Genomic DNA, 23,117 nt, shown 5'->3' with positions numbered 1-23,117 from the left:
CAAAAGAATTTTATATTATCAAGGCATTCTCTCTCTCTCTCTCTCTCTCTCTCTCTCTCTCTCCCCCTCCCCCTTTCTCTCCCCCTCTCTCCCTCCCCCTCCCCCTCCCTCTTCTGCTTTTCCTCTTTCTCTCCCTCCTTGTGGATTCCACTGTTATTTCTCTGCGTTTGGCACATAGTTCCTCTCAAAGTGTTTTGTCTTATTTTGCATGAGTTAGTGGGAACTGAGGAAAGCAGTAATGCCTTTTGTACTCTTGGTCCCTTAGTCTGGAGTCTGCATCCCTGCTGAGAAGGAAGAATAGGGAAGAAAAAAGATGATTCTGATGGATGTGTTGTCAGTTTCTCACTGGTCATAGACAAGTGCATGTTACCAACGTCTTTGTTTATGGAAGGTGGTGTGATATATGTTTGTGTATGGGTTTCGTGTTGTGATGCGCTCAAGGACAAGAATAAAGGAATGACATTTTGTGGGGAATGAGAAGTTTAGTGGATGAATCCTGGAGGAAATGAAGACTGGTTGAGGTCTAAGATGGTCAAAGTAAGAGTTTTCAGACATATTCTGGGTATTGTAGGGGATAAAAATGAGATGGTGTTCTTAATCAGGGGTTGTTTTAAAAAATATTTTGATGACTATATTTTGAATTAACTGAATTTGTAATACAGTGAGCTTGAAATTAAATGTATTTTATAGGTTTAAAATATTTTTTCTAAGAGGTTCTTTGACTTTAGCATACTATCAAAAGGGTCCATCACACACATACGTGCACACACACGCACACAAAAGCATTAAGAATCCTTTGGATTAAGCTTGTAGTGAACACCTGCGAGAAGGCCTGCCCTCAGAAGAGGAAAATGAACCCCATCAAACTGGAATTAGAATGTGTTGTATTTTTGTCTTGATATCCCCAGTCTAGCACAATATCTGACACAAATCAACGTTTATTGATTGGAATGTTTCTGAAGGTTTGGGCGACTAGGGAAATTATAGGACAGAGAGTGAGGAGAGTGCTCTAAGGATAGGATATGGAACAGGAGAGACTTCAGGGGTAGGAGGAGGTGATGGTGTTGGGGTGAATGGCTGATGCATGGCTCAGATGGAGATGATGCCTTTTTACTTTCTTTCTTCCTGTAAACCCCCCCCCCCATCTGGAAGTTTTGGGGAATCCATCGCATGACAGATCTTCTTTTGGCTGTTTTCGAGGGGGTTGTCCTGGTAAAGTAGAAGCAGTGGAATTGTGTGGAGATTCTGTTGTCACCACCCCTCCTGGTGGTCAGGGGCCCCAGGAGATGCTCCCACTGTCTTCGTGTCAGGATGGGTGAATGCTTGTATGTGGCCTACTTGGGGAGGCTGCTGGCTGGGCTAATCAACCTGGTAATGCTTTGTTTAAGTTAATGCTTTGTACTCTTATTCCTCTCTCTTCAAGAAGTAAAATGTCTGTTTTTTAATTCTCTGATTAGTGAAGATCTACTCCTCCTTTCCTGTGAGGGCCTTTAAAGACAGTGTGACACACCCAGTCCTACCTCTGACCACTTGCCCTCCAGTGTGAGGAAAGAAAGCAGGACACCAGAGGGGTTTCCTTTGTAACAATCATGACTTTTTTATTAAGATAATTTTGTACAAGACTGCAGTTGAAATTCATCCTTTTGAAGAATACAAAGTTTCTGTATACAGAAAGAGAGAGTAGTAGTAGTCATAGGAAAGGTAAAATAATTCCTTGTCATTTCAGAGCATTTATTGCAATGCTTATAAAAAATTTGCATAGAGTATGTGCAAGGATTAGGGTGATGATGAAGATGATGAGGAGATGTCATCTCTTTGAAGGATATACCATTAATTGGTATGGTTGATTTATTTTTTCCAGAACACACACACACACACACACACACACACACACACACACACACACACACACACACAAACACATACACACAGTTATAGAGGGCCCCAAAGGGTGCTGGAATGAGAAGGAATCTCTCCTAAATTGGCAAAAGAAAATAGTTTGGTGCCCTTTGTCTAGATGATGGAGTTCTATATGGGTTTGGATAAACCTAGAATTGAAAAGGCCCTTCTATGCTTGGGGGTCTGGGTGTTTGCGTCTCTAAGGTATGTGTGAATGGGTCAGTTGGGGCATGTTTTGTCCCAGTTTGTTTCAACAGATGAAAGGAGGGTCCATTTCTAGCCAAGGCTTTTGGGGAGAGGAGTGGGCAGTATGTTAATACACTCAGACCAGTAATGGATAAGTTCATGGCAATATGGGGTATTGGGAGGGTGAGAATGGGAGTAATATGAGGTGCTGGTGGGAGGCAGGGTACAAACCTTTTTCTCTGAACAATTTGGCAGGCAGGTAGGCAGAAGTACAGCTTTTTTCTTCTCCAGGGACAGAGATCGTGGTTCTACCCTCCACTCTTTGAAATCCCTCTTCGTTCCAATTCCCCCCTTTATCCCTGCCCCAAATCTGACCACACACATTCTTTTTTTGTGAGTGGGACACGATGATGAAGACCCAAATCCTAGCTATAGCCCACATCCTTTCTCCTTATTTCTGCCTTTGGGTTTAACTACAGAAATGCATATTTTTTTTTCTCTCTTCGTGGTCACTGTTCTAGGCCATCTCCTCCCCCACCACACATATGTGCACACAAAATATGCTATTTATGTTTTTACTTTTTTCCTCTTCGAGAAGAAGCAATAGAAGATAGGCTCTATGGTCCATCATATGGTCTTCCTATGAATTATGGTGGGAGGTAAGGACAGAGAGAAGAAAACGGACAGAAGCATGTGAATATTTGTAGAGAGGCAGATGTGAATATATCTACTAAAAGTTATTGTTATTTAAAAGATGACAAAATAAATGTCTTTTTATGTTCCTCCACCTAGAGAATTAATTGGTATGTTTTCTACTCATTTGACACATGCAATTTTCTCTCCATATTATTCCCTTCTCCCCATGTCTAAATCCCAAAGACATTTTTATATAATTTTACCTAACGATCCTATAACATTAGAATACATGGGGTTGGAATGGGGAGGAATGAGAGAAATATGTTGTGTAGGATTAGATCTGACTTAAATCCGCTGACTGCCATGAGTGCCATTAATCATGGAGACATACATGGATGAGAAGGGAGAGAAACATTGCCACATTGATGGTGGAGGACTATGTGTGCAATTTACCACAAATTTTCCAAATACACAGATCTTGATATACAATGTAATGGAATTAATACAATTTACGATACTGGGGGTGTGTAAAAAAATAAAAATAGACCTCTGTCTCTCTATTGATCCATCTTCAGTGACAATAATCTTTTCTGATAAACGTGCTTTCAAACACAACGGAGAGTCTAAGAAGACAAGTTGTATCAGGTTGCATGTGTGGGGGAGACAGAAAGAATGTGTATATGGTAAATTATATATTACTTTAACACATTTTGTCTGAAGCTAATCCCTGTTCCCCTTGGTAGAGTGGAGGGGATAAAATGAACTGGCTGACTTGCTAGAGAGAGGGAGGAGGAGGAGGAGGAAACTCCTCTCCTCATCTCTATCAATAAGGTTGGCAAACTAAGGCTAGCTATCTGTCTCTTTGTCTAGTAAAAGTGGGCAGGGAAACATGATAAAAGGACAGAGAATGGCGCAGATTTTCCACTAAGATAAACTCAATTAATTTTTTTCTTAAATATATAATAGGTGAATCTCTCACAATCTCTTCCACTATTTCCAAAAGACAAAGAGCATTTGGGTTGTCTTATAACCATAAGGGGGAAAAAAACATTAAACTACTAACCAACTCAGCCCTGACTTCTCCCAGCAAGTTCTTTCCCAAATTTGAGGGGAGCAACTCTTCTATCTTTTCACAACTTTGGGATAGGAAAGCCAGAGCTCTCTTATGCGCTTATCTCCTGCTTAGTCTTTATTAGCCCTAAGTAACAGATCAGGTGGGACTCAAACATTTTATTCTCTTACTTAGGACCGGGTGACCTCATCCATCTATCTCAGTCTTGCTCCTTTTCAGCATGAGGGATCTGACCTGTGTAATGACTGAGAAAAGAGGGAGAGGGAAACTACGTCTCAATCCTAATCCAAAATTTTTCCAAACATCATGTTTTTCCACTATCTTCTTAAACCATACTAACATGGATACCCTTTCCGAATCCCTAAAGAGAGACATCTAACAGTGGCCACATCTTTTTAATTTAATTTCACAGAATGGTAGTAAGTGTGTGTGTATGTGTGTGTGTGTGTGTGTGTGTGTGTGTGTGTGTGTGTGTGTGTGTGTGTGTGTGTGTAGTAGCAGTAGTAGAGAGGAGCAGTTTTATTCCCCATATAATATCCACAGGATGCGGGAAGAGTTCTCACTTCTATTCAAGCCCTTCCAAACATATCCTTCCCTAACTCCCCCCCCCCATTCTCTTGTCCTCATTTCCCTCTTTTCAACCAAGTACAGAAAATTTCCCCCTTCTATTCCATTACCAGTAGCTTCACCTAACACAACTCCCTTTCTCTTGCTCCCTCTTCTCCCCTTTTTCCCCAGAGAGAATAAACCTAGAACCAACTTTGGGTGAAACATTCTCACCCACCTTCTGACATTTTAAAAGAACACCTTATACAGACAACAGAAATGAAGATGGAGGGTGACTGGGATGAGGAACAGTGTTGGGGGCATGACCAAGAGTAAAAGGGAATACTAAATCTTTGAGAAAAACACCCAGATGCTTGAAGGCTCCAGAACAGGCAGAGGCTCACAAGCCAACTACACCCCAGATGATACAGACAGCTTTTGGTGCTACACCGAAGGGAAGATCAGAAAGGTAAAACAATGATGTCCCCATAATCTCAAATGGCATCGTCCAACACTGTAGGAACTTAATGTTTGCTGAATCATTGAAATGGGAAGGAGACCTCTCAAAACAGGAAAGATGACAACCCACACAATATGGAACTAATGAAGAGCTTTTTCTTCTGAGTTAACCCAAAAGATTGATCATTAAATAGGCTTAATGGAAAAAAGGAAAAACAATAACAACAAAAAAGAATTATTGTTAGAAAGGAAGCTGGAGCAGAGAAAATATAAAAGAGACAAATGATAAGCAGAAGCATCCTCTACCAAAAGCTCCCTATTACACAATCTTAGGGACTTAAATCCTTAGGCTCCAGATGAGATGTGATCTTCAGAAATATCGAGGCCTCAAAAGCAACTCCTTTGGATCTCTAAAAATAAAGATAGAGGAGAAAATATAAAAGGAAGGTGGACTCAGAGAAAGAGATAAAAATCATGAGTATCCCTACACATGTGTACACACATTTCACATGTGCCAGTCTTTGAAATGAGAAAGAAAATGAATTCTTCCAATCACAGACCAGTAAATTGATCTTTCATCCTAAACAGAGTAAAAAAACAAAGCAAAACAACCCAATCTTTATTTACTTTCACAGAATTCTCCATAGTGTCCAGAAGAAGGAAAATGGCATTCTCACTGTATTGTATCTCCTAGTCTGTTGTACCCCATGTTCCTCCTGCCTCAAGTTTGAGGTTTACTCCATTCTGGGGACAAAGAGTAACTCTGGCAAACTCAATGGCATCTGAAGGATAGATAGAAGATGGAAAGACCACAAATCATGTCCTTCCTCCCTGTCCCTCCCATAGAAGGAATTAAGAATGTTTTCCTTGGAAAAGAAAAGGCTAACCATGTGGGAGTAGAAGCAGGAAAACTCTTTTTGAGTATATTTGTTAAGCTATCCTCAGGGAAGGAAGATGAGACATTCTGTGTAGCATTGGAAGGCAGACTAAGAACCATTGGGTAGAAGTTGTAGATTACATGCTTTAAAGCAGTCAGTATAAAAAAAAGACTCAGTTGGACATATCCAAGGCTGTTTTCTCACAATAGGCAAAGTAACACCACTCTGTTGTCGCTCCAGTGTGTCAAGTTGTAATTTCTTTAAATGAGAGAAAACGAGCAAAATAAAGCCCTTGTCCGTCCTCCTCTGTCATGAAATGTAAAGCCCACCTCCTGTGAGAAAACAGTCATAGAAAAGGATGCCAAGACATGCTTTGAATTGTGGGGCATAGGAAAAGAAGATGAGAAGTAGAAACTCAAGGATTTCAAGCCCTATGTGCCCCAGGTAACATTTCCAGAAGTGCCAAGAAGATGATCAATAACAGGTTGTTTATTTACCTTTCAATAAAATGTGCATTGGTAATAGCTCCAACTTTCTTTTTGAGCATCTCTCTTCATGACACTAGGGGCAGCTAGGTGGTGCAGTGGATAGAGCACCAGTGCAGGAGTCAGGAGGACCTGAGTTCAAATCTCACTTCAGACACTTGACACTCACTAGTTGTGTGACCTTGGGCAAGTCACTTAACCCCAATTGCCTCATCCTGGGTCATCTCCAGTCATCCTGATGAATATCTGGTCACTGGATTCAGATGGCTCTAGAGGAGAAGTGAGGCTGGTGACCTGCACAGCCCTCCCTCACTCAAAAACACAAGGTCAAGTGCAAGTCATGTCATCATTTCTCTGATGGCATGGTCTTCTTCGGCAATGAAGGACGAACAAACACACATGACACTATAAGGACTCTAAGCAAGAAGAAAAACCTGGATACCACTTCATGGGCTTAGCCTGTCCCTCCCCATGATCTGCTTCCATGAAGTGTTATTATAATGCTTCTTATCCGGAGAGAAAATAGAAATAACCACTCACAGAGGCTAAACTGGGACAACAGAACCTTAAGAACTAAGTCAGGGCAGTTGTCATAAATCACTGAGGAGATCATGAGGAGACCAGTCCACTTGCATTTATATGATAACACAAAAGTGCTATTCATAGAATAATACATTTAAAGCTGGAAGGAACCTTAGGGAGTCAACTGGTCCAATCCCATCATTGGACAGATGAAGAAACTAACGTCATTGAGGCTAAGTTACTTTTCCAAGTTCACATAAGCCATGATTAGCAGAGGAAGGATTTGAACCCAGAGCCTTTGACTCTAAATCCTGTGCTGTTTCTCAGCCTTCATTTTGATCAACCACAACCCAAAGGTGGCTTCAGTTACTACCCCTCCCCACACACACCTGAATCATTATTACTGGTTTTATGTCTACTGTTTGTCTTTCTGATGACTTTTATAATCTTCCACCCCCTTCTCTTCCCTTTTGCCCTCACCCAACTTTCAGTCTGTTTCTTTATTCCCTCCTCCCTAGAATGTCTTTAAGAACAAAGATTATTTCCATGGCACATTGAGAAACACATACTGAGAAAACAGATGACATCCTCAGGATGTCATCTATCTATCTATATCTATCTCTTTTTCTCTTCCTCCCTATCCCTATCAGAGGAGTATATCACCTTTGGTCATCTGTTTGATTGATGAGATTATTTTCCTTTTTGTTTTTTATCCTTAGCACCTAGCATGGTGCCTTGTACATAGTAAGTAACTAAATGTGTATTGGATTGAATAAACATTGAACATCTGCCCCCCTACACTGTACTGAACCAAATAACAAGTGAAATGGGAAAAGCTGGCAGCTCTCCCTACCCATAATTATCTAGAGGTATCCAGTCCAAGGATACCCTGGTCCTTCTTTCCTCTAGTTCCAGACCTATTCTTCCAGTAGTCTGACTGCCATTATAGAAAGGAACAGAAAGCATTTTTTTTTTAGTTCTGGTACTCCCCACTCTAAAGAACTCAAACCCATTGGAACAAACATTCTCTTTGGCCAACAGTAGATTTTCCTTTTATATCCACTACCACCCCAGTGAGAGTCACTACATACTCAATCTCCAGTTCCTCATGCTCTACCTCTTCCTGACACCACTATATCAGATAAATGACCTCATGAGATCTCTCCCAAGATTCTTCCCAGAGAACCATGGGGGAAAAAATTCAATCCTCTCTTGTTGGTGTAGGTGGGGACCTTACAGATTTAAAATAAAAAGTAACACATAATGCTTCTTTCAATATGATATCCATTCTCTCAATGGGGACAACATATCTCTCAGCACATAGGTTTTCCTTCTAAAGATAAAAAAAGAATCTGTGAATGGGTGCTTGGCCATCATCTGGTGGAAGTATACTAAGTTTTCTTTTACATGGAATATATCCCTAATGGTTCCTCTGCTTGTAAGTAAAGAATACTTTAAATTCTGGTGAAAATAAAGCCCTAGAAATGGCTATTTAGAGAAGTCCCCAAAAGACTTTCCGTGAGGACCCTAAGGTCAGGGTCTGGCCATCACCAACCCACATTCAGGATGACATGACTTTCTCACCTTGTCTTTCTCAGGCTCTCTCTTTCGTTTGATTTAATTCGTTACCACCCTCCCCACCCTCACTCTGAGAATCCCATTTCCCACCCCCTGCCCCCTTGCCTAAAATAATAAATGACATCAAATGACAGTATAAATGAGATGTGCTTCTCCTTGCTGAGTGCATTGACTTTAAGGCATAGGCACAAATTTGCCCCTCTTTGAACAGAGACAATACGGTCCCTTGTCCCAGTACAACGGCAATCCAGGGTGACCCCTCACATTGACAGTGGTAGGAAGATGGCCATAGACGTAATCAATTAGCTGATGGCTGGGAGTGTATGGTGACAGCCAGTCTGGATGTGTGGCAGCCACTAGTGGCTCTGGGAGATTTCATACTTCTGCTATTATTATTAAAGCTGTCCTCCTCTCTGCATCCCCCAACTTCTGTCCAACTCCTTCCCAATAATCAATAAGTTCAACAGGGTAGAAAAAGGAACATCTTGGTACTAACAGCATGGCATATGCATCTGATAAGCAGATTGCATTGGATATTGACTCAGTGAAGATAGGGATTTGACCTTTCCAGTAATAAGGTCTCAAGTATGTTGCCATCCTCTGTCTGTTAGAATCTTAGATGGAGTGGATCTGAGCTACATCTTTATGAGAAAATGCTCTGAAAAATCTAATCCACCCACAGACTCTGAGGAAGCACCTGAGCAAAAAAAAAAAGCTCAAACCCCTTTGATTAAACTTAACCTTTGTTGGATTTCATCTCTTAGTAGCTTATCTTGTGATATATCCCTTCACAATCCTTCCTTTATCCAGCTGGTCAAAATGGATTGATTTTTATTATCTTCTTTAATCTAGATCATTAAAAAAATCCAAGCAAACAAACCTTTAGATGGCTTTTTGGTGCACAATACCTTCATCTTATTTTATCCTTATAGAAAATTATTTCATTTGCAGAGTATACCTTCTGTATTTAGACCAATGTGGTAATTGCCACTTTGTAATATTTTCTTTAGAATAGAGGAATCTAGAAACTGATAAGCTTCCTGATAAGAATAAGGGGGTTTCTCAACCCATGATTTAAGATAGTTCCCCACTTCTTCTACAATATAGCCATCTCTTAAGTTGGCCACAGCATCATGAATAAGGGAGTTGACTCATACTTGGTAGGGAATGCCACGTTGAGATACTGGGCACATGTGAATGAGGAGAATAGGCTAAAACTTGAATGTACTCCACTGAGGACCCATAACATAGTCAAGAATGAGTCATGGGCTTCCTAGGTTCCCCTGTGCTTGACTCCCATCCCTGCTCTGCCTTTAAGTGCAGAGTTAATGTTCCAAATCTCCCAGGACCATGACAAGAAAGAAGGGTTACCTTGTTACCCTTCACCATGAAAAGAGTCCCATTTTTGGCTGATGCCAGTGGGATTTCATGATGTTCAAGGGCTCTTACCAGTCTATGGCATAGTATGGCAGACTGTTGTTGTATTTCAGGAGTCTAGAGATATCCAGTATGATAGTCCGTGATAGAGATTGAATTTAGATGTGGGAGACTGATGATGTGAAACTGGGGGTCACCCATGGATTCTTTTGTACTGAAACCTTCTTTTATACAGAGGATTCTATTTCTATCTATCTATATATTTATATTTATATATATATTTATTTATATCTATCAATATATATAAGTCTCATAGCCCCACCCTCACGCACACTCACAACGCACACACACGCACCAAAAAAGGTCTCCAAGATGCCTTCTGGGTTCTAGTCAAAAGAGTCCACAGCAAGTGTTCATTGAGACCAAAAAAACCAGCCCCAGTGCCATCCTCTACTGTCCTTGACACTCAGTCTTTCTCAGAGGCAGACGCTGGTGTTGATCTGACAGGTAGACCCACTTCCTGCCTGAGACAGGAAGAGTCTTCCATTGGAACATACACAGATCTCAAATACTTTTTGCCGGGTCCCCGTAGGGGAATAAGATCCTCGAGGCAGTCTAGGTAGTTTGATTTTGGCAGCATCTAACTGGATCTAAAGCAGAAAGAGAGGAGGAGACAAGGTCAATCATCCATACAGACTAAAATTTATCTGTATCATGCTCAGACAGACTAGGATGCTCTCACCTCTGAAAAGCCTCTCAAGTCCAATTTCACAGAGGCTCAGACGAGAAGGCTGTGATAGAGATACATGCCATAGAGGTCCATCAAGAGATAATTACCCAATCTTCCTAGAGCTGGCATTTGTGCAGATGGTGGCAATGTGCATTAAGAACAAATACCTCTGGACTGAAAAGCAATCGCAGAGACTTCTGTGGCCACCACCAGTCAGTTCTGGTTTAACTTTGGGATTGCCAAGATACACTCATAATGATACAAACACATATCTATTTCACAAAAGCCCCATTCATTGATTCAGACAGATTAGACAAGGTAGATGGAGCTACATCTTTGCCCATCAATGACCTGCATGGAACACACACACACACACACACATATATTTATATACATGAAAGGAGAATGAAAAGGATCAGTGATTTTCTCAGTGTTTATAGAGATCTGCATTGAAATATAAATATTCCTACATATTTCTCTGTGTGAACGGAGAAACCTATATTGATATATAAATATGCATATATTTTACTTGTCAAGGGTTACACAGACAACTTGCGTCCAAAGTGTGATTTGAACCTGGGTCTTCCTGATTTTGATCCTGGCTCTCAATCTATTACAACAGAGAAACTGAGGAAGAAAGACTATTTCAAAGTTTTATGGAAGTCATCATGAACAAACCCAGTCCTAGCTTGTATGTCATACAGAAATTCATCCTCACATCTTTTGCCTGACTTCAATCCACTTAAACTAAGTGAAAGTTAGTCTTAATACTCAATGAGATACTGATTATAGAACATGGGAATGGAAAATTCAGTACACAGGAGTCTTTTTCCTGTTTAGCAGCCTACTCTGATGTTGAAACTAATGATAAGTAAGGAAATGACAAGGATACATCTACCTTCCCTCAGTGTATTCAAGTTCATAAGCTGGAATGAAGTAGATCCTACTCTACTGAGTAAACTCACAGTGTGGAATTTCTTAGTTGCTGTCAAGGACTTAGGGAAAATTATGGAGAATGGGAGAGGTGTCATGGGACTGGACAATTGTCCTAGTTTTCAAAGAGGAAAAATAGTAGCAAGAAAGCATAGGCTGTACTTCCATTCCTGGTAAGGTTCTAGAATGGATGATGGGTGCTTAGAAATGGAAGCCATTTCTAATAACCATCATGGTTTCATCAAGGACAGGTAATATTCAGGTAACGGTAGTAGACTGACTTTACTTTCTTTTTTGACAAAGTTAGTAGACTGGTAGATCTGGGGAATATCATAGAGTATAAAAAGATTTTAGAAAGAAAAAAATTGGCAAAGATAGGCTCAATGATGGTTTATTTAGATTCAAAACTTATTAAAGGTTTAGATCTGCCCCCTGAAGGCAGAAGTAAAAGTAAGATTTCAGCTCCATGTAAGGAAGAATTCTTTAGTGTCAAAAAGAAAATGGATTGCTTGGAGAGGCAGTGAAACTCTTTTTTTTTTTTTACTGGAGTGCTAGAGCGGATGTTTTGTGATCATTTATGACATATTGCTAGACATAGCAATAGATGAACTCCGAGGTCTATTCTAAGTAATTGACTAGGATTTTTAAATAATTTCAAAGCACTATTTGTTAGACCAATGGTGTCAAACTCATATAGAACAGATAACTGAAGGCCACATACTGACTTAGAGAACCACAAATCAACATTTTCTAATTTGTGTTGTATTTTTGTTTATTTTATTAAACATTCCTCAGTTTCTTTTTAATATGGTCTCCACTCCAAACTCAGGAGTCTATACTTGAGAACGCCACCTACTCAATTTGAATTTGACCTCTCTGGATTAGACCCACTTGGGAAATAACATTGATGGAATGCTTTGATTTGCATGACACTTTTTTTTTTTTACCATTAGCACTCTTCTCCCTCCCTCCTTGCCTACCTCCACCTCTCCTTACCTCTCCATCTTTGGATTCCAGCCTCAGCTCTGTCCTACATGTGGCTTCCATATTACCAGCTTCAGCATTGATTTCAACTCCTCTAGGGGCTTCCATCACTAAGGAACGAGTGGGAGACTCAAGTCTGCAACAAAAACCCCCAAAATGTTAGCCTGTTCCATCCTACTCACTGATTTATCTGAGGAAAGAACTTGTCTTCTGACTTAATTAATTTTCTATCCCATCTTGGCTGTCTTGATACTGCTCTCTGTATCACTCTTCCCACAGAGATGTGGCATTGTTGTGCCCCCAATCCACCAATGTGCCATTTTTCATTTCTTTCACTGAACAGGTTCCATCACTGTGGAGAGACAGCATTGCACAGTAGAATGTGGAGATTTGAAGAAAGGAAGACCTGGGTCAGATTCTACTTCCAGGAACTTTATTACTTGTATGACCCTGGGCAAGTCATTTAACCTCTCTTAGCCTCAGTTCCTCATCTGTAAAATGAATGAGTTGAACTAGATGGCCTTTAAAGTCCCAGCTCGAAGTAGAGCTAAATATATGGGCTTGGTATAATTTTGCCTTCTTAGAATTTCTGGAACATAGGATAACTGCTGAGCTCAAGGAAAACAGATGGGCCTACGATGCTTCCTTTCTCTTTTCTCCTAGTGGAAAGAACACCGTCTTTGAAATCAGAAAGCCTGGTTTCCAATCCTAGCTTTATTATTTACCACCTGTATAGTGCTGGGCAAGACCCTTAGAATCATAGATTTCAAGCTAGAAGAGACCTAATGTATCATGTAGTCTAATTTTTACAGATAGGGAAATTGAGGCCCAGAGAGGCAAAATGAATTGTCTAAAAGTAAAGAAGCAGCAGACCCAGGATTTGAACCAAATCTGACTCAGAAGTTCTAGTCTCTTTCCACTATACCCACACCACTTTCTGTCCCTCAGTTTTTTCATCTGCAAAATGAGAGAGTAAAATGAAGATTCCTGCCCAGTTTGGACTCCTGTGCTCTGACTGGTTTCTCTTTGTCAAGGTGGAGCTTCAGTGGAATTATGGAAGAAGTATCTCTTCTCACTGATGGATGAAGCACCACCATTTCCTTGAATTCTCTGTTTTCCTATGCACGGTGGAACATCAGTGAGACCCTTTAGGAGAGGGTTTGGCTGAAAGGCAGTCTATCCCAAATCCAGGCTCCTTCTCTCACTGTGCAGAGATTCGTGGCCTCTCTGTCAAGAGACTGGTTCTATCATACCATCCCCTTATAAAATCTTAATGTGTCTGAAAGAGTAGGATTGATAAGGAGGCTGAAGATTCATGTTCTTTTCCTTTGATAATTCAGCTATCATTCTTACGAATAACTTTTCATACTCATCTTTCAGGGGAGAAACAAATTCTAGGTCCTGATGTACTCACAAGGCAGAGCTAGAGCTCTCCCCAAATGACACCATTCCTTTCTTGACCCCTACAGATTAATGAACGATATAGCCTTTACGTAGAACAGTGGTATCATATTCAAACAGAAAAACAAAATTGTACATAAGTATATCTGAGAGCTACACATTGGCTTCGAAAAACCACAGGTTAAGATTATTGATATTTTATTGTATTTTTTTGTTGTATATTTCCTACTTCTATTTTAATCTGGTGTTTTGGGACACCTGTGAACAGCTCTGATCTAGAATGTTTATCTCTCCTTCTCCTCCTTTCTCTGTACCAAAAGCATTCTCAGGTCTTGCCTTTTCTCCCTCACACATTTGACAATTGATTGAGGGACTAGCCTGAAATGGAGAAAGAGAAAAATACTCAGAATCAATGTCAATCAAACAACAAGCATTTATTAAGAGCCACACAGGTACCTTGGTAGTCAGAATAGAAAAACAAAAGTGAAACAGTCCCTGTCCTCCAAGAGAGTATGTACATTCTATTGCAGAGACCACATGTTCACTTAGAAGTAAATAAAAATACGTAGAAAATAAACTGAAGGTCCGGGCACTGGTCTTAGAGTCAGGAAGATTCATCTTTGTGAATTCCAGTCCAGCCTTGGATACTTACTAGCTGTGTGACTCTGGGCAAGTCACTTAGCCTTGTTTGCCTCAGTTTCCTCATCTGTAAAATGAGCTAGAGAAGAAAATGACAAACCACTCCAGTATCTTTGCCAAGAAAACTCCAAAGGGGTTTACAAAGAGTTAGACATGACTGAAAACAACTGAACAACAAATTCAAGGTAAATTTGGAAGACAGATCGGGGAGCAGGAAAATCCTTAAGTAGGAGGTGGCACATGAGCTAAACTGAAAGGAGTATGTTTTAGTCAATGTGGACAGCAGGCATAAAGGCAGAGAGAAGAAACATTAAGTATTGTGAGGGATAGCAAGAAGATCAGCTTGACTGGGTCAAGGGTTAAGTATCTTGACTAGGTTCACACAGCTAGTGTCTGAGGGCAAATTTGAACTCAGGTCTTCCTGACTCCTGGCCGGGCACTCTGTATACCCTGTGGCACCGAGCTGCTCAAATCTTAGTGCAGTTTTAAAACTGATGACTTAGGGGATACTCTGTACATCCCTATCCTTCTTTATCCAGTGAGTGGGATTCATGTGTAATATGCATAGCAAAGTAGGTCAGAACAAGTCTCAGGATTCATAGCTCTATGGGACTTAGGCTGCACCCCTTTCTCTTTCCATTTCCATCTTTATTTTTTGTTTCTACTTTCCCCTTATATTGTAAATACCCTCAGTTCTGTCCAGACAGTCTCTCAACTCTGCATAATTCCCAATACCATCAGATGTCAAAGATTATGTCTTCCACAGGAACAAACTGCTGCTTATAAATATATTCACTCTTCTTTCTGGTCCCATGAAGTCACCATGATAACAGCAGTGATTGATTGCTTTTTCTTTCTCTCACTTTTTATTACCCTTCCTAAATAAAACTACACTTTCTCTTTATATGTTGCCCGCTGTTAATATCCCATGTATCCCAATTTAGCCAAACTGGATTGGTTGCCTAGGTCCAGATTTTAAAAATCTATCAATACACCTTCTTTTAGAAATCATAACATTCTATATGAATGTGAGCTCTTTGTAAAATTATAATTGAAGAGAACTCTTAAGACATATTATCTTTCTACAAGGCAAAATCAACTTCTAACCTCTAGCACTGTGCTGACTGTGAAAGACTCTGATAACATTCAAGTCATAGAAAGTCCATTTATTTTTTTCCCCTCATCAGCTTTTCCATCACACTCTGTGAACTGGTCCATTGTGAGGTAGGAGTGGCCACTTGTCACTGAGGTCATCCTCAGAGAACGTTTCTGCACTTTTGGTTTGGAAACCATTTATTCCTCCCCAGTTCTGCTAAAGAGCACCAGAAGCAGGATTGGACTGACCTGTTCAGGGATTTAATCAGCAGCATCTGTTACCAGGCTTGGGGATGTGAAGTGTGTAGGCATGTTATTTGATCTTTTGTTTCCTTAATGTATATACTTTTTACGTTGCTTTTATTTTTATATTATGTTCATTTCTGAATATAGGGTGTCCCCAAAGTCTTTGTTGTTACTGTTCAGTCATTTCAGTTACACCATGACTCTTTGTAGCCCCATTTGGGGTTTTTTTGGCAGAGATATTGGATATTTGCCATTTCCTTCTCCAGCTCATTTTATAGGTGAGGAACTAAGGCAACAGGGGTAAGTAACATGCCTAGGTTCACGTAGCTAATGTCTGAGTGCAGATTTGAACTCAGGTCTTCCTGACTCCAGGCTGGGCACTCTATACACTGTGACACCTCGCTGCTCAAATCTTGGTGTGGTTTTAAAACTGATGACTTAGGGAATACTCTGTATATCCCTATCCTTCTTTGTTCAGTGAAGGGTCCTTTGTAAAAAGGAAAAAAAAAGACAGTTTGGCAAAATTCACCAACTCATCAACTGAATCTGACAGTATGTGTAATATTCCACATTCATAGTGCCCTACCTAGGAAAAGATGGGAGGGAGGCATATTTTCTCATTTCTCCTTCAGGGTTAAAGTTAGTTATTACAATTGTGTAGTATTTAACTTCCTTTGCTTGGTGAGAAAAGAGGTGAAGAAGTAAAATCAGGGCTTTGTGGGAGATATAGAAGTTACATCTGCTCTTAAAAGGGAAAAGGAATTCCAAACAGTAAGGACTAGCATGAGGAAAGAAATAGAGGAAATCATGCCATGTTTTGTTCAGAACAGCTAGGCTCCTGTGACACTGGGGCATAGAATAAATAGAGAAAAAATGATATGACATAAATTTAGAAAAATCGGGTGGATCCAGAATGTGGGAGGTTTGGAATGCCAGACTAAGAAACATGACCTTCATCCATCTAAAACTGGAAGGAACTCAAGGTCTGAGATTCAGGGGAGTGACATGGATCAATCAGTGCCTTGAGAAGATTATGCAAAAGGCAGATTGTAGGTGGTTGGAAGGGAAACTGTGCTAGTCAGCTTGAGAACTCTCAAGGCCTTCAACAAAGGTACAATCTATAGAACTAAAGAAGAGAAACTGCTGGATGACCAAAAGAATACTGGAAGACATTAAGGAGGTTGGCATTTCTGGGAATCTCAGTGAATTTGAATCTCTAGTTTCTCTCTGCATTCAAAATTGTGTTTTGAAAGAAACAAGCTGCTCCCAGCTTAGTGCTTCCTTGGGCCATCCTCTTACTGATTTTGTTGCCCCACCACAAAGCTCAGAAATGACTTACCTTTGAAAGTTATACAAGATGTCACACATAGAGAAAATGGCACTTTCCATCTTGGGTGGCTGTCTTATTCTGATAACTTATTCTCATCTCTAGGATTCATTTTCTAAATCAGTAACATCCACACAAATCTCTTCTAAACCCTTGTAAGACACTTGTTTCTATTTGGTTTTGTTGGCATGGATGATGTGTATGTATGTATGTGTGTGTGTGTGTGTGTGTGTGTGTGTGTATGTGTATGTGTATGTGTGTGTGAGAGAGAGATCCCAACTAAACAGAGACTTCCTTGATCACAAAGAATAATCTTTAAGGCTTTGGATGACCTAGAAGTATGTTTCTATACCTGGAAAGTCTCACCGACCACAAGAGAGTACACCTTTCCCCTAACACCCCTCCTTCATTTAGTTTCCAGAAAGATAGCACCAGAAACACATTTTTGTGTGCTATACGGGCCAGGCAATAGAACTGGAATGGACCACTGGGAGAAAAATGAGAATCTGGTCTACATACTTCCCTCTTACCCAGTTACCTGTAAGTGAAGCAATGCTTCTTTGTCCCTCTCAAGATGGAAAGTCAGGAAAAGGGAGGAGGAAAGCAGCAAGCATCATTCTGGCTCCCCACTGTGATTGCCTCTAGAGGCCATGATATAGCATTCTCATCACACCACAGCTTCACAGTAGGTTGGACCTTTCCTGAACCTGACATTACCTAGACCATTTACTCCAATTGCTCCATGAGGCCCATGATACATTGCAGAGGTCACATTACTTTATTGTTTTGTTTTCTTTCAGTGGTAGGGCAGGATTTCTCATGTCAGACAGAGCTCTTCTATCTGTGACAGTTTCATGCTTTGTGCCATCTTACTAGGGAGCCTCTTTCCCTAAGGAAGTGTCATCCATTGATTGACCTCTTCTAAAAGTCATCAGGAAGTCAGAGTTCCTTTGTGATTTCAGAAAGTCCTAATTTTTAAAAGTCTTTTAAAAAAATTTTTCCCCTTTCATCTTTGCATTGAACTCTCATAACAATAACCACAGTGACAGGATTGGGGACTGGCATTTAATTTCACTGGTGTAGGGAACCCCCAGGTGAGTAAATTCCTTTTACCCATGTAGGTCAACGCCTACTCTGTAATTTATAACCTTAGTAAGTTGCTTGGAGTACTGAGAAGTTGAATGACCTCTAGGGTCGCACAGTCAGTTTATATCAGACAGGACTTGAACCCAAGTGGTCCTAGCTTGGAGGTGAGCTCACCGTCTACCCAAAAGGCCTGAGTTCAGATCTTGCCTTTGACACTTACTGTTTGTATGCCCTCAGGCTAGAAATTTTAGCTCTTGGGTCTTTGGTTTCCTCAATTGTTAAGATGAGGTTTTGGTACCAGACGTCCTCTGAGATAACTTCCAGCCCTAGATCTATGAACCTCCATCAATCAACCGGCAAGCATTTGTAAATCATTTACTCCAACTACTCTGCCCCAGGCACATAAAAAATATTTCCTGATCTGTAAAATGACAGCGTTCCTGATGACATGGACATTCTTCGCTCTATTCTTTTGGACAAATGTCTATTAAATCTCCAGAATTCTTTGAGTATTTACTAGAGATACATCCATGATGTGGAAGAAGAAACTGGATATTGATATTATTATTTATAACAATTAATACAATTAATATTTATACAGAACTTTAAAAATATTATCTCATTTTATCTTGACAAAATAATCCTGAGAGGTAGGTGTGATTGTTATTCCCCTTTCACAGATGAGAAAACTGAGATAAACAGAAGTTAAGTGACCCATTCAGGACCACACAGAAATTGAGAGGCTAAAGATGGATTTGAACTCAGCTGCTCCTGATTCCAGATTCAGTGCTATCCACTGAACCACCAAGATATACATAGATTTTACCAGTCCCTTCTTCTCAAGGTCAGAAGCATTTGCTTCCCCTTCCTGCCATAGTTATGGAACTCTGAGATAAGAATTCTCACATTTTGAGTTCCTCAGAACCTAACTGTCTGTCTGATAAATGACTATCTCTTCCATGTCTTTTGAAAGTGTTATACTTTTTAAAGATGCAAAGTTGTGGCACTGGTCCTTCTCTGAACCACTTTGAGGACTCAGTTCCCTCTTAATGGAATTGATTGGGGTTCTAGGGCCCAGCATTCTGTCCCTTTGCATTCTTTACTAAAAAAAAAAACTACCCAAAGTTCTGAATTCCCAGCTTGAGGCCCCAGGCATCCTGGATCTTTCTGGCTCCTGAGCTGACTTGTCCTTCTGAATTCTGCCCAGATCAAATGACCTGTCCCCTACTACATTGGGCTCTGCCTCCATTTCCAGTGAAGATTCTCCATTTTCCTTTCTAATCCAAGTTCACAAAATTCTAAACACGAGATTTTTCTAAGATTTATTAAGAAGGCAAAAGAGAACACATCAACTCAGAAATAACACAAGTTGAGGTAATAAAACTTAACCAGTCCCTGTGTAAGTACCCCCAACGTTGTTAACATGTCTTACATTAAAGCTCCCCCAGGCTTTGCCCTGGCCCTCCTTCTTGCCCCTGGGGCAGGAGTGATACTGTTATGTCTACTGCCTTTGTAGACCCTGAGGAAAACAGTGTCTTCTTTCAGAATATGCTACAGCTAATTTGGGATTTGTCCAGTTAAATCTCTGAATTTAGGTTATTGGCTTATTCCTCTAATCCTAAACTTAGACTTGATTAATCAGGAAGCCTTGTGGCCTTGTGATGCTCTACCCTTTGTCCTGTGTGCTCATTTAGCTATAGTAGCGCTGTGGTACAGTGGGAAGAAGACTTGATTTAGGATGAAAGGACCTGGGTTCAGATCCTGGCCCTGTTTGCCTGTGAGACTTTGGGCAAGTCACTTAAAAATCTCTGAGTATCAGTTTCCTCACTGAAATGAGGGAGTTGGACTATTATCTCTTTCAGATCTAAATCCATGATTTTAGATTCCTATGACCTTCACCTTCCACTAGCAACGATCTCCCAATGAAATACAAACAGATATGTGAGACCATTTCCCATCACTTCAGACATCAGTTCACATCCCCTACAATATTTACCCAAAAGGTTTTGATCCTTTACAGACCCCATTACCCCAAAATGAGACCATCCCTCTCCCAAACACCAACATAGAACTAACTACCTCATTAGACTGTTCATCTTTTGCCTTTCTCTTCCCTTCCCCACAATTAGGTAAGCTCTTTCAAGGAAGGATTTTTTCCTTTATATCATCAGTGATTAGCACAGGACTTGGCACTTAGTAAGTGCTTAATAAATGGCTATTGAATAGCTCTTCTGAAAATAAAATGTCAGGTAGATGGTTTTGAATAAAAATCTTTCCCATTTGAGATTAACCACCTTCACCATCAAGCTTCTTTTTTTCCCAAGGTTTCCTAAGAGGGTCAAGGATTACCCAGCTATCAGATCCTTTGATGCTACATGCAGCTATCCTGTCTCCATAAGAAACATGGGGCAAAGTGGACTACATGACATTTTCCAATTACCATTAAGTTACCCAAAAGTCTTACACTAAGGCACTTCTCATCATCACATTAATCATCTTAAGAGCTGGCGTCAGTACAGTGCTTTACAGATTCCCAAACACTTCCCCATATATTATGTCACCTGATTCTCATTGCAACTCCATGAGGTTAGAAAGAGAAATGTCATCCTTCATATTTTATTGATAAGGAACCCAAGGCTCACGCAAAAAGATTTGCCAGATGTCACACAGGAAGATAGTGTCAGAGCTGGAACTTGAAGCTAGGTTTTCTTCTGGGAGGGGCTGGTGTTCTTTCCATGATACCATTTTGTCTGTTATATACTTATTTTTACTATCTAGGCTTTTGCCTTATCTCTGAAATGAGAAATTAAAGAGATTGATTGTTAAATCTGTTTCCTTTAAATACTATTGGCCTGGTTCCTGTTTTGATTCAATTAAGCATTGCTATCCTTCTCTCCTCTGTAGAATGAACATTCTTTGGGTAGTTCATTCATTGATATCTCTAAAATGCACTTGGGTTTCTATAAGAAGAATGCCATGAATCTCAGACACTGAGTCTAATGACAATTGGCATTAGGTCTACTCACATTCCACTCATGGTGGCTCCCTATCAAAGTCTGGCCTCTTAAAAGCTAACACCAAAGACCCTCAGAAGCCTGTTCTTCCACCCCCAACTCTTCTTAGCCTTTGTCCAAGGTGCTCCTCTCCCATATCTGCCATAGTTTGGGCAAACACAGCTACTTGCTGTCATTCACATCACTTTGGTTCATAACTGTGCCTTTTCCTCACAGGATTTTTTACACATGGATTAACTTCTTTTCTCCCTATTTGCTTTCCTCCCCCAACACTTAGCATCCTATCATATCTTTCAAGGCCTCATTCAAAAGCTACCTCTTCACTATTTCTAAAAAGTCACTAAACTGTACACACCTTTTGATCCAGCAGTACCACTACTAGACCAAAAAAGAGAGATCAAAGAGAAAATAAAGGACCTTCTCTCTGTCTCTCTCTCTCTCTGTCTCTCTGTCTCTCTGTCTCTGTCTCTGTCTCTGTCTCTCTCTCTCTCTCTCTCTGTCTCTCTCTCTCTCTGTCTCTCTCTGTCTCTGTCTCTCTGTCTCTCTGTCTCTGTCTCTGTCTCTGTCTCTCTCTCTCTCTCTCTCTCTCTCTCTCTCTCTCTCACACACACACACACAACCATTTTATAGCACCTCTTTTTTTCGTGGCCTAGAACTGCAACCTAAGGAAATGCTCATCAATTAGGGAATAGGTGAACAAATTATGGTAAATGAATGTAATGGAATATTACTGTGGCATAAAAATAATGAAATGGATTGTTTTGGAGTGAAGTGGGAAGACCTCTGTGAGTGCATAGACTGAAGCAATAACTAGGACAATTTATACAATGGAGTTCAGAGGACTGAAGATGAAATGTGCCCCTTGTCAGAGAGATGATGGACTTAAAATGAGAGTTTAGGTGATGATCACATGAAATGATATCTGTAAAGAGCCTGGAACAGGCCTGACATATAACAGACACTTGATGAATGCTTCCTCCCTTCCTTTCATAAAATGAAGAATTAGATATAAAGTTTTCAGATTCACTGAACTATTCACAGAAGCAGCTAGGTGGCACGGTAGACACAGTATTGGACTTGGACTCAGGAAGATCTGAGTTCAAGTCCAGCCTCAGACACATACTAGCTTTTTGATACTAGATAAGCCACTTAACCTCTGTCTGCCTCAGTTTCCTCATCTATAAAATGAGGATGATGACAGCATATTAGAATAAAATGAGTTAGTATTTGTAAGGTAATTTACAAATGTTAAAGAACTAAGTAAGTGCCAGCTGTTCTTAGATATGAGTTTTTAATTTAATAAATGTTCATAAAACAAACACGCATATATACATGAAATGCATGCTGTGCACGCACATATACAGTGCGCATATATACATGCATACACACGTAATACATATATGTACATACATAAATGTGTATATTAAAAACAATGTATTTAGCATAAGAAGGGAAGTGATTAACTAGGAAAATGTATCAACTATCTCTCATAAAGGGGTTGGTATCCAACATGAAGAACTAATGAAAGATGTAAAATAAAAAAAAATTCTCTAGTAGGTAAATGGTCAAAAGATATGAACAAACAATTCTCAAAAGAATTATAAACTGTTAATAATCCTATGAAAGAATATTCAACTTCACTAAAGAGCAACGTAAATCAACACCCTGAAGTTTTACCTCACATCCAGTGAATTGCCAAAGATGACAAAATAGGAGAATAATCTACATTGGAGGCGTTGTGAAAATCAGGAACACTAACTCATTGTCATTACAGTTATGAATTGGTGCAAAAATTCTGGGAAGCAATTTTGAATTATGCAAATAAAGTGGATAAGTCATTTGTAGCCTTTGTTACAGATTCCACTGTGAGGTATATTCACCAAGGCATCCATTGTCCAAAGAAAGTTTCCAGAAATATTTATAGCAGCATTATTCATATTAGCAAAGAACTGGAAATATAAGTGATATCCATCAACTGAGAATGGCTAAACAAATTGTGGCACATGGATATATGCCTCTGGCGA

General features: G+C 40.1%; 1 protein-coding gene across 6 annotated transcripts in view; it reads right to left on the bottom strand.

Annotated features, from left to right (window-relative positions):
• Positions 1 to 1,572: 1,572 nt before the first annotated feature.
• The window catches only part of SGCD (sarcoglycan delta), a 1,338,077-nt gene continuing 1,316,532 nt past the window's right edge, over positions 1,573 to 23,117 (bottom strand). For all 6 annotated transcript variants that reach the window (XM_072630829.1, XM_072630830.1, XM_072630832.1 and 3 more), the window contains 2 exons: positions 12,298 to 12,421; positions 1,573 to 10,288 (listed from right to left, as the gene is read on the bottom strand). In XM_072630829.1, the coding sequence (XP_072486930.1) occupies positions 10,115 to 10,288; positions 12,298 to 12,421 (298 nt within the window). In that variant the 3' untranslated portion in view covers positions 1,573 to 10,114. The remainder of the gene's footprint in view (positions 10,289 to 12,297; positions 12,422 to 23,117) is intronic.

Source organism: Notamacropus eugenii, chromosome 1, assembly GCF_028372415.1.
Source record: "Notamacropus eugenii isolate mMacEug1 chromosome 1, mMacEug1.pri_v2, whole genome shotgun sequence".
NCBI classification, from domain to species: Eukaryota; Metazoa; Chordata; class Mammalia; order Diprotodontia; family Macropodidae; genus Notamacropus; species Notamacropus eugenii.
Note: the sequence above shows the minus strand (reverse complement) of the source record. Positions and strands in the feature narration are given on the sequence as shown.